This window comes from Scomber scombrus, chromosome 15 (genome assembly GCF_963691925.1).
Source record: "Scomber scombrus chromosome 15, fScoSco1.1, whole genome shotgun sequence".
Classification (NCBI taxonomy): Eukaryota; Metazoa; Chordata; class Actinopteri; order Scombriformes; family Scombridae; genus Scomber; species Scomber scombrus.
This window is the reverse complement of record NC_084984.1, coordinates 775308-787387: the sequence shown is the minus strand read 5'-3', so window position 1 is coordinate 787387 and position 12080 is coordinate 775308. Positions and strand designations below refer to the sequence as shown.

At 43.7% G+C, this 12080-nt stretch overlaps 1 protein-coding gene across 1 annotated transcript; it reads left to right on the top strand.

The window, feature by feature from the left end:
* The first annotated feature begins 2264 nt into the window (after positions 1 to 2264).
* LOC133995058 (hydroxysteroid dehydrogenase-like protein 2) lies at positions 2265 to 7121 on the top strand. The gene is made up of 11 exons (XM_062434343.1): positions 2265 to 2406; positions 3306 to 3469; positions 3597 to 3695; positions 3807 to 3921; positions 4553 to 4656; positions 4733 to 4831; positions 4938 to 5132; positions 5229 to 5300; positions 5726 to 5869; positions 6394 to 6522; positions 6852 to 7121. The coding sequence occupies exons 1-11, from the start codon at positions 2390 to 2392 to the stop codon at positions 6959 to 6961; spliced, it is 1248 nt and encodes a 415-aa protein (XP_062290327.1). The 5' UTR covers positions 2265 to 2389; the 3' UTR covers positions 6962 to 7121.
* Positions 7122 to 12080: the final 4959 nt, after the last annotated feature.

The following is a 12080-nucleotide window of genomic DNA, read 5'->3' as shown; positions in this document are numbered from 1 at the left end:
ATTACTCTTCATACTCTTCATACACTTCATTACACTTCATGCCACTTCATACACGTCATTCCACTTCAGTCACTCAGTCAGTACTCTGTCAGTACTCGTCATGGACACTTCAGGTACTCTTCATACACTTCATTACACTTCATTACTCTTCATTACACTTCATTACACTTCATACACTTCAGTACTCTTCATGACTCTTCATACGACTGTATAGGATGGTAGACTCTTCATACACTTCATACACTGTCATAGGACTGTATAGGCTTTCATTACACTTCATTACTCTTCATTACACTTCATACACTTCATTACTCTTCATACACTTCATTACACTTCATAGGCTCTTCAGACGACTGTCATAGCACTGTCATAGACTGTCATTACAGCTGGTCATAGGCTGTCATAGGCACTGTCAGGACTGTCATAGGACTGTCATAGACTGTCATTACACTTCAGGACTCGGTCATAGGATGTCATAGGCACTGTCATACGGATGTAGAGGATGTCTAGGATGGTACACTTCATACACTTCATTACACTTCAGGACTCGTCATAGCACTTCAGTACTCTTCATTACTCTTCATTACTCTTCAAACACTTCATTACGCTTCATACACTGCATGACTCTTCATTACGCTTCATTACTCTTCATGGACTTCATTACACTTCATTACACGTCATTACTCTTCAAACACGTCATTACTCTTCAGAGGCACTGTCATAGACTGTCAGTAGCTCTTCATACTCTTCATACTCTTCATACACTTCATACACTTCATTACTCTTCATACACTTCATTACACTTCATTACTCTTCATACACTTCATTACACTTCAGTACACTTCATTACACTTCATGTACACTTCATTACTCTGCAGTACACGGCATGTACAGGCTGTCATAGGCACTGTCATACGACTGTCATTACACTTCATACTCGTCATACACTTCATACACTTCATTACACTTCATACACTGTCATACACTTCATTACACTTCATACACTTCATTACACTTCATTAGCACTGTCATAGGCTCGTATAGACTTCATACACTTCATTACACTTCTGTACAGCTGTCATAGACTGTCATAGGCTGTCATAGGCTGTCATACGACTGCATACACTTCATTACTCTTCAGTGACACTTTCATTACTCTTCATACACTTCAGTACACTTCATTACACTTCATTACACTTCATTACTCTTCATTACACTTCATCACTCAGGACTGTCATAGGACTGTCATACACTTCATACACTTCATACACTTCATGACACTTCATACTCTCTTACACTTCAGACACTTCATTACCCTTCATAGGACTGGTCAGGACTGTTCAGTACACTGCAGTACTCTGTCATACACTTCATTACACTTCATACACTGCATGACTCGGCTGTACACGATGGTATAGGCTGTATAGGACTGGTATAGGCTGGTAGAGACTGTATAGGCTGTCATGGACTCGAACTACACACCCATCCCTCCATCATCTTACCGCTTATCCGGGGTCGGGTCGCGGGGGCCTCCACCCCCTGGTCCCCCCTCCAACCCAGACTCCCTCTCCCAGCACTCCCGCTCTTCCCGGGGATCCCGCGGCGTTCCCAGGCCAGCCGAGAGACATTATTATATATGAGTAATAAATGTGCAGATGGAGTTAACAGTAATATCTATTCATGACTTTAAATGAAGAGTCTGATCTGTACTTTTATATTTTACAGGATTTATTGTTGTTGGCGTGACGACGTTCAACATTAATATTAGGACTGGTGTCATGTGATAAGCTTACAGTGTTTATAGTTTATCAGCATTCATAGAACATTAAGATCACACACTTTATTCAGATAGTTTGTGATGATATTCAACATGTTGTCAGAGTGTTTTGATTCATTTCATTTTAATAATATGATTAAATGATGATTAGACAGAAGCTCCTGTAACACTGCGAGCTAGAACACCAGGTTTTATTTTATTGACCTCAGAAGAGGAAAAGATATCAGAGTAGTCCTCTAACATACAAAGATCATCTCTGAGTTTCATTTGAATAATATTTGAATTTATCTTTACTGGGATGCTGCATTTCTGTGTCACACTGATTTAAGTTCAAATCTAAAGCAGATCTAAAAATAAAGTTATCATCAGCTGGTTGGCATATGTTTAAATTTAGTGATTTCAGGTCGGAGTTGATCATCTTCCGTTTCTGAGGATCTTTGTCTGTAAACCGGAAGTGAAGAGGTATAGTAGTTCCGGTTGGCTGGAGCTTATTCAACTGGGTGAAAGGTGAGGAAGGTGAGGAAGACTGCAGGCTGTCATTGTTCTGCTTCAGCACCGACACACACACACTCAGACCCGAACAGACCCGACCGGAACCGAACAGACCCGACCATGCTGCAGAACACAGGGTGAGTCGTTATAATTAACGTCCCGCTGCATACCGGGACCGGGACCGGGACCGACTGCAGCTCACACCGGGACTGATCGTGTCGGTAACCGTGAGGAGGTTAAAGCTGCAAAGTTTAACTTTGAACCTCTGACTGACTTTTATTTATTTAGTAAAGTTTAAACAGCTGTTTGTTTTTATTGTAGCTCAACTATTTAAAGAGTGTGTGTGTGTGTGTGTGTGTGTGTGTGTGTGTGTGTGTGTCACTGTGTGTGTCACTGTGTGTGTGTGTCACTGTGTGTGTGTGTCACTGTGTGTGTCACTGTGTGTGTGTGTCACTGTGTGTGTGTGTCACTGTGTGTGTCACTGTGTGTGTGTGTCACCTTGTGTGTGTCACTGTGTGTGTGTCACTGTGTGTGTGTCACTGTGTGTGTGTGTGTCACTGTGTCACTGTGTGTGTGTCACTGTGTGTGTGTCACTGTGTGTGTGTGTCACTGTGTCAGTGTGTGTGTGTGTGTGTGTGTGTCACTGTGTCAGTGTGTGTGTGTGTGTGTGTGTGTCACTTCGTGTGTCGTTTTGATTGTCGCCATCTTGGATTTTTTGGAGCCAGAGACGGAGCCGACACTAACGTTAGCTTTGCTAAAGCTCCTGAAACTGTTTATTTACTGCAGAAATGTTCTGATCAGGACGAATGAGCTAAAACAATTAATTTAATATCTTTACTTTGTGTCCGATTGTCTGTTTACTGTTTTATTTTTATTATTTTATATTTCAGCAGTTGTCTCTGAATGTGACATCATGTCTTCCCGCTAGCTGCTAGCTTGGTTAAAACTCCGCAGAGGCGACCCAAAATGTTCCCGCTAACTTTTTTTTATCAGGTTTGATGTTAGCGTGCTAGCTAACTGTTTGCATGTGCTGCAGGAAGTTAGCCGGCTGCACGCTCTTCATCACCGGAGCTAGCCGCGGCATCGGGAAAGCGATCGCTCTGAAAGCTGCCAGAGATGGCGCTAACATCATCATCGCCGCCAAGACCGCCGAACCTCACCCCAAACTGCCGGGGACGATCTACAGCGCCGCGCAGGAGGGTGAGCTAACCGCTAACACACAGGAGCTAACCGCTAACACACAGGAGCTAACCGCTAACACCCAGTTAACGTGTTTATTCTCTGTATGTTCCTTACGTGTTCTCTGCGTGTTCTCTGCGTGTTCCAGTGGAGGCGGCCGGTGGAAAGGCTCTGGCCTGCATTGTTGATATCCGTGATGAAAAGCAGGTCGGAGACGCCGTTCAGAAAGCCGTCGACAAGTTTGGAGGTAACAATCACGTCTGAATATTAATGAGCTGATTCGTCCTCATTGGCCGTCACAGTCAGGTGACCCCGCCCCAGCAGTGACATCATCACAACGTCTGCTTCTGATTGGCAGGTATCGACATCCTGGTGAACAACGCCAGCGCCATCAACCTGACGGGAACTCTGGAGACGCCGATGAAGAAGGTCGACCTGATGCTGGGGATCAACATGAGAGGAACATACATGACGTACGACACGCAAACTACGCGTTAACGAGCTTTAGTTAACGAGCTTTAGTTAACGATCTTTAGTTAACGAACATTAGTTAACGAGCTTTAGTTAACGATCTTTAGTTAACGAGCTTTAGTTAACGAGCTTTAGTTAACGAACATTAGTTAACAAACTTTAGTTAACGAGCTTTAGTTAACGAGCTTTAGTTAACGAGCTTTAGTTAACGATCTTTAGTTAACGAACATTAGTTAACGAACTTTAGTTAACAATCTTTAGTTAACGATCTTTAGTTAACGATCTTTAGTTAACGAACATTAGTTAACGATCTTTAGTTAACGATCTTTAGTTAACGAACATTAGTTAACGAGCTTTAGTTAACGAACATTAGTTAACGATCTTTAGTTAACGATCTTTAGTTAACGAGCTTTAGTTAACGAGCTTTAGTTAACGATCTTTAGTTAACGAACATTAGTTAACAATCTTTAGTTAACGATCTTTAGTTAACGAACTTTAGTTAACGATCTTTAGTTAACGAACATTAGTTAACAAGCTTTAGTTAACGAGCTTTAGTTAACGAACATTAGTTAACGATCTTTAGTTAACGATCTTTAGTTAACGAACATTAGTTAACGAACTGCTGTGTTTCAGGTCTAAGATGGTGATTCCTCACCTGTTGAAGAGTCGCTCTCCTCACATCTTGAACCTTTCTCCTCCTCTCAACCTGAACCCCATCTGGTTCAAGAACCACACAGGTAACCATGGCAACCAGCTACCCGCGTGTCCCATCATGCACCTGAGCAGTGTTAACATGTATGTTTGTGTTTCCAGCGTACACGATGGCTAAGTACGGCATGTCCATGTGTGTCCTGGGAATGGCCGAAGAGTTCAGAGGTCAAGTAGCCGTCAACGCGCTCTGGCCCAAAACAGGTCAGTGGCTAACAGCTAGCATGCTAACATGTATGACCTGTGGATGGAAGATAACTACAGTTAGCATGCTATCATGTATGAAGCTAACTGATCATGTGACCCGCAGCGATCCAGACGGCAGCCATGGACATGCTAGGCGGCTCAGACGTGGGTAAGCAGTGCCGCACCTCTGACATCATGGCGGACGCCGCCTACGCCATCCTGTCCAAACCCAAGGACTTCACGGGTCACTTCGTGGTGGACGAGGACATCCTGAGGGGGGAGGGGATCCGAGACTTCGAGCAGTACGCCGTCGAACCAGGTGAGAGCACGATGCTAACCTGCTAACATACGCTAGCATGGCTAGTCCTCACGTAGCATCATGTGATCTTCATGCTGGTCTCTGATTGGTCGACAGGTCACCCGCTGCTGCCAGACTTCTTCCTCGATGAAGCTCCAGAAAACCTGGCGAAGCAGATGGAGCAACACGGTGAGTACTCATAATACTACAAGTACTGCAAATACTACAAGTACTGCAAGTACTACTACTGCAAGTACTACGACAAATAATACTACAAGTACTTCAAATACTACATGTACTGCAAATAATAATACTGCAAGTACTAGTACTACTACTACAGATACTACTACAGATAGTACTGCAGATAGTACTGCAGATAATACTGCAGATAGTACTGCAGATAGTACTGCAGATAGTACTGCAGATAGTACTGCAGATAATACTGCAGATAGTACTGCAGATAGTACTGCAGATATTACGGTTCACAGTACTATCAGAACGCTCTGAAAGTATAATAATGAGTACTAATACTGTGATTAAACTAATATTACTGATGTGTGTTTAGCGCTCCTTAGTGTCCACTCAAATAACTGTTTGTGTCTCTTGGTTGCTAGGGGCAACTCCAGCCTTCAAACCACCGTCATCATCATCATCGGCCTCCAGTGGACCAATAGAAAACACGTTTGATGTCATCAGAAGCGTCATCAACGAGGACGTCGTCAAGTCCACACAAGGCATCTATCAGTTCGACCTATCAGGTAACACCAGCACACGTCCTTATAAGGACGTCCTGTGGGCGTGTCTTTAACCTGAACCTGTCTGTGTCCATATAAGGACGTCCTGTGGGCGTGTCTTTAACGTGAACCTGTCTGTGTCCTTATAAGGACGTCCTGTGAGCGTGTCTTTAACCTGAACCTGTCTGTCCTTATAAGGATGTCCTGTGGGCGTGTCTTTAACCTGAACCTGTCTGTGTCCTTATAAGGACGTCCTGTGGGCGTGTCTTTAACCTAAACCTGTCTGTGTCCATATAAGGACGTCCTGTGAGCGTGTCTTTAACCTGAACCTGTCTGTGTCCATATAAGGACGTCCTGTGAGCGTGTCTTTAACCTGAACCTGTCTGTGTCCATATAAGGACGTCCTGTGAGCGTGTCTTTAACGTGAACCTGTCTGTGTCCTTATAAGGACGTCCTGTGGGCGTGTCTTTAACCTGAACCTGTCTGTGTCCTTATAAGGACGTCCTGTGGGCGTGTCTTTAACGTGAACTTGTCTGTGTCCTTATAAGGAGAACATGAGGGCGTTTGGTTCCTGGACTTGAAGAGCGGTGCTGGCAGTGCGGGGCAGGGTCAGCCGTCCGTCAAGGCTGATGTTATCATGGCGATGGACTCCGGCGACTTTAGCAAGATGTTTGCAGGTAAGCCGTCACCATGGTAACCACGAAAGTGACAAAGCACCGTGTTTCTCTGCCTGCTGTCACTACTGCAAGTACTACTGCTGCAAATACTACTGCAAATATTACTGCAAATACTACTGCAAATATTACTACTACTCTGCAAATACTACTAGTATTTGCATACTATTTCTACAATTATTACTACTCCTACTGCAAGTACTACTACTGCAAATACTACTACTGCAAATACTACAGCAAATACTACCATGGATACTTCAGATACTAGCACAGCCTGCAGATAGTGATGGTGATGTTACCATGGTAACAGCCGTGTTTCTCTGCGTGTTTAGGGAAGCTGAAACCCACCATGGCGTTCATGTCGGGGAAGCTGCGGATCAAAGGAGACATGACGCTCGCCATCAAGCTGGAGAAGCTGATGGGCCACATGAGCAAGCTGTGAGCCGGAAGCCCCGCCCATATACCTCAATGCCCCGCCCACCGATCACCAGGTCCGCCCATCGGCCTCCAGGCCCCGCCCACTGGCCTCCAGGCCCCGCCTTAACGCTGAAGCTGTACATGTTGCCTTGATGACAATAAAACTACATTAATAATAAAGTTGAGACTGTGTGATGTCATCAGGTGTTTCTATAGCGACCGCCTGCTGGCACTGATGCTAAGCTAACGAAGCTAACACCAGCTGTTAGAAAATATCTGTTTTAACAAGAGTTAAATTAATTAAAACATTGTTTATATTTCAGCTCTATATTAATATTCTTTATATTTCAGCTCTATATTAATATTCTTTATATTTCAGCTCTATATTAATATTCTTTATATTTCAGCTCTATATTAATATTTGTCTTCTACTGGTCCTTTATGCAGCCTCTCAGTTCAGCCTCTCCTCCTCCTCCTCCTCCTCCTCCTGCTGTACCTCCTCCAGCAGGAGTCCGTCCTGTATGTCAGCATGTTAGAGTTTGGAGCTCATTAGATGATCAAATCATTAATAAGATCATTGACGTCTGTTTGATTGACAGCTGCTGGGGGGGGGGGGGGTGAAATAATAAATCAATTAAAAACAGTGCAGAGTGAACTTTTCATTTATTTCAGCTTTGTAGGTTTTTGTAGTTCTTGTTTCAGATTTTAAATGTAGTGACTCTTTCTGTGCTGTGAAGCACTGTAAATATTCAAAACATAAAGTTATTATTCAATATAAAAACATCTGTTAAAAAGGTTGTTACAGTTTGAAGTACTAGTACTTTACTGCAGTACAGTTAGAGGTACTAGTACTTTACTGTAGTACAGTTAGAGGTACTAGTACTTTACTGTAGTACAGTTTGAAGTACTAGTACTTTACTGTAGTACAGTTAGAGGTACTAGTACTTTACTGTAGTACAGTTAGAGGTACTAGTACTTTACTGTAGTACAGTTAGAGGTACTAGTACTTTACTGTAGTACAGTTAGAGGTACTAGTACTTTACTGTAGTACAGTTAGAGGTACTAGTACTTTACTGTAGTACAGTTAGAGGTACTTGTACTTTACTGTAGTACAGTTAGAGGTACTAGTACTTTCTACTCCACTACATTTATTTAACAGCTTTAGTTACTTTTCAGATGCAGATTTGACACAATGGAGAATAAAATATATATATATATAGATATATATATATATATATATATATATATATCTAATATAACAAGCTTTATAAATACAACACATTGTTAAAGATGAAACCAAAAAGCAGTGTGTAGTCGGCTCACATAAAGAGCAGCTGCTACAAGTATCAATCAATCAATCAATCAATCAATCAATCAATCAATCAATCAATCAATCAATCAATCAATCAGTCACATGACCAATCTAATTAAGAGTTTTGATATTTTGGAGAAAGAACTTCTGTGCACGCGCCAGCTGATCTGATCCATGAACGCGCACGTGCAGACAATCAAGTTTCGTGCAATCATCGATCATACTCACACGTGCGGCTGATTGAACTTCCGGTTGTAATGGTCCAATCAGCGGGCAGCTTGGGGCTCCAGGTGTGATTTAAGGCTCCGCAGCAGCATCAGATCCATCAGCCTCCAGCCGCTCTTCGGTCGTTCCCCGCAGGCAGAGACGAGAGAAACAGGTCGGACCATGTTTGCAGCTCCCGGACGGATGATGATGGCCTGGGTTTGGCTCAGTTTGGTGACTCTAGCCCGGCTCAACACGGGGGGAATCCACCGGGACGCGGACGGACGTGTGGCCGACCTGGAGGCGCTGTTCTCGGACTCTGAGCCGCAGGTGGAGACCAGGAGCGGCGGAAGCTTCTTTCCGGTGCCGGTGTGGAAGTTCTTAAAAGGTGAGAACACACCTGAGACACGTTGAACTCATTACTGAACCTTAGAAACGACTCATTCACTTTCTCATCCTGTTAACCCTAAAATAAAAAAGTAATAAACAGACACCATGGAGTTAATTAAAACGGACTCACTTCTCTCACACTTCATGTTTTCAAAGCTTAAAACTAACTTTTTTCTTCAATTGATTTTAACTTTTAAATATTCCAGGTGTCATTAACAGAATGTTTCCCCCTTAAATAAATGATCAGCTATCAACATCTGCAGCATCACTAGTAGTATAGATGAGGTTTATTATCAGACCGATGCTGGAGCTTTGACTTCACTGTTTCCTTCATGAACCTGAACATTACTTTTACACACTGGAGGATTATTTAGTTGACTGAGAATCTTTTGGTTTCAGACTTTAATTCTCAAACTGATAAAAATAAAGTATTAACCAATAAGGGAAATGATCATTGGTTGCAGCTGTAATTTTAAATGTACTGACTAAAAGTCCCAAAGTATTCATCACATATTAAAACCAGTTTAGACCTGCTCTGTGTAAAGGCCTTGAAATGACTTGTAGTGGTTTGGCACTTTCCGAATAAATGATTTCTGTAACTTAAGCAGCGTTTACTGGAACACTTTGAATATTGAACAATTTAATCTCTAACACAAACTGATCTGGAGTAGAAGTATAAACTAGTATCTAACTACAGTAAATGTTTCCTGAGTGAAGAAGCTGCTCATAAAACTAACCTCATGTTGGTTAGATTGTAACTTCAGGCTGACCTGTCTGTGTTTCAGGGCGTGATGATGACGATGGTGACTGTGGAGATGAAGATTTCAGCCGGCCACATTTTCTCTGCAGCAACAGTTCGCTCTCTGTTCGCTTCTCCCTCATCCGACACTCTGACCTGCGTCTGCTGGGTGAGTTTGATTCGTCCACCTGCTGCAGCTCAGTCACTAACACTTCATGTTCATATCCAAACAATGATTTATCTTTAAACTTGCATGTCAGTTTTATTGGTTTAATTTGACTCCTCTGCTCATTGTTCCATGAACAGTTTTAGTGAGAGCTCGTCTTATTAACCTGACGTGTTGGTGCCATTTTGACCCGAACTGGGCAAAATTCTACTTAGAAAGTAAATTTAACCTCACGTACTGCTAATATTCTGACTCATTAGTCTACAACAGTCGTCATATTCATAAAATCCCCCAATCAGTCATTAATGTTGAATCTTACAGAAAAGATGTTCAGTTTTAGTCCAGAACATTTTATACAATATGATGATATTTGAAATTTTTAAACTTGCATATGTAAAAATGTGTAAGCTGCACAATTATGAAATATGCATTTTATTTCCATATCTCTATACTGTGGGTCACACTGGGGAAGTCCAACTAAAATAAATGCTGTTAAATGCAAAATGGGTCAAATTTGACCCTGAACACTATGTAAGGATTAGGTAACATTTTGTACTGTGATGTATTGAGTCACTTTTTTTTGGCCATTTCATTCACATGATTTGGTGTGTTTGGGTCTATCATTTAAATTTATACTGATGTACTTTGTTACCTAAGCCTAATAAAACCAGCAGCCTAACTTCCAAACCTTTCTCTGTAAAGCTGGACTGGGATGAAACTAGTATATGATTGAAGCCATAAAGCATCCTCAGGTTAAAGCTTTGAGTGAGCACCAGTCCTTAGCTTCTGTTCAGACGACACGTTTTATATTTAATGTCTAAAGGCTGCAGGCGTTAAAATGGACGTTTCTGATTTTAATGCAGAGCTGTAAAAACATAACATCACTTTCTCCCAGCTGTGCTCTGATCATTTCGTCTCTTCACAGATGGGAAGAAGTTGTTGGCGTTGCCGGACGGCTGTCGTGGTTCTGCTCGTACCGTCGGGCCGTGGCTGCAGCTGGAGCTCCCCTATACCGGCTGCCACACGGCATCATGGGTAAATAATATCATAATATATATTTGAGGGGATGGATTCAGTTTAATTTCTTTTTCTCATCTCCCTCCAGATTTCAAACAGCGCACGGTCTCATCAGTTGAAGGTGCGTTACTTTGACCATCTGCTGCAGGCGAATGTGACCGGAGCAGCTGCCTGTAAGGGTCCTGCAGCATCGCTCCAACCGGCGCCACCGCTGGTGAAGTGCAGGACAACAGATGTCACTGTGAAACTGCCTCTGGGGGCAACACTGAGGAGGGTAAAAGCTCTGGGTAAGGATGGTGTCGTTGGGACAGCACTCACAATGTCTTCCTCAGGCGCAGTAATGGTGCAGATCTCAACAACAGTGAATACGGTGAGTAAGGTCCTAAAACATGATCCAGTGTCAAAATGTTGAATTAGAGCTAATAAATGAAACTTTTGCAGGATTCCATCTTGGAAATGGTTTACTGCAACTCGGATGGGGAAATGTCAACAATGCTGGCAGCTTGTTTCAGAGCAGAAACACAAAGTGTGGCTCATCACCCAAGAGCATATTCAGAGTCTGACTACCGGTTGGAGCTGTTGCAGCAGTGGGAGTTGGAAAACTCTCCGACAGAGGAGAAGCCGACTGAAGATGTAAACACAAAGAACCTGTTGGACGATGAGACGGAGGGTCTGACAGACGATGAGAAGGATGGTCTGACAGACGATGAGACGGAGGGTCTGACAGACGATGAGACGGAGAGTCTGACAGACGATGAGACGGAGACGACAACAGCGTGTCCATCTGAAGGCCCAACAGTAACGGCACCTGTAACGATTCAGGCAACTTACCCTGATTCAGAGATCTTTGAACTGTGGGGATTTGATGAGATACCAGATGGGCCGTTCACTGGGGACCAAACGGCTCTTCCCACAACATCCAGTACCACCCCGACGACTACTAGCAGTACAACCCCAACGACTACTAGCAGTACCACCCCAACGACTACTAGCAGTACCACCCCTACGACTACTAGCAGTACCACCCCGACGACTACAACCACTTGTACCACCCCGACGACTACTAGCAGTACCACCCCGACGACTACAACCACTTGTACCACCCCAACGACTACTAGCAGTACCACCCCGACTACCACCGCCCCCACCACCATGACGAGCGCCGCCCCCACCACCACCACGAGCCCGGCTACGACCAGCGCCGCCCCCACCACCACCACGAGCCCGGCTACGACGAGCGCCGCCCCCACCACCACCACGAGCCCGGCTACGACGAGCGCCGCCTTCACCACCACGAGCCCGGCTACAACGAGCGC

Bases quoted from the DNA above. Each gene is read 5' to 3' on its own strand.
- LOC133995058 (XM_062434343.1), top strand. The intron at 4,657-4,732 runs GTAACCATGGCA...TTGTGTTTCCAG, and splicing joins CTGGTTCAAGAACCACACAG to CGTACACGATGGCTAAGTAC. The intron at 5,133-5,228 runs GTGAGAGCACGA...ATTGGTCGACAG, and splicing joins GCAGTACGCCGTCGAACCAG to GTCACCCGCTGCTGCCAGAC.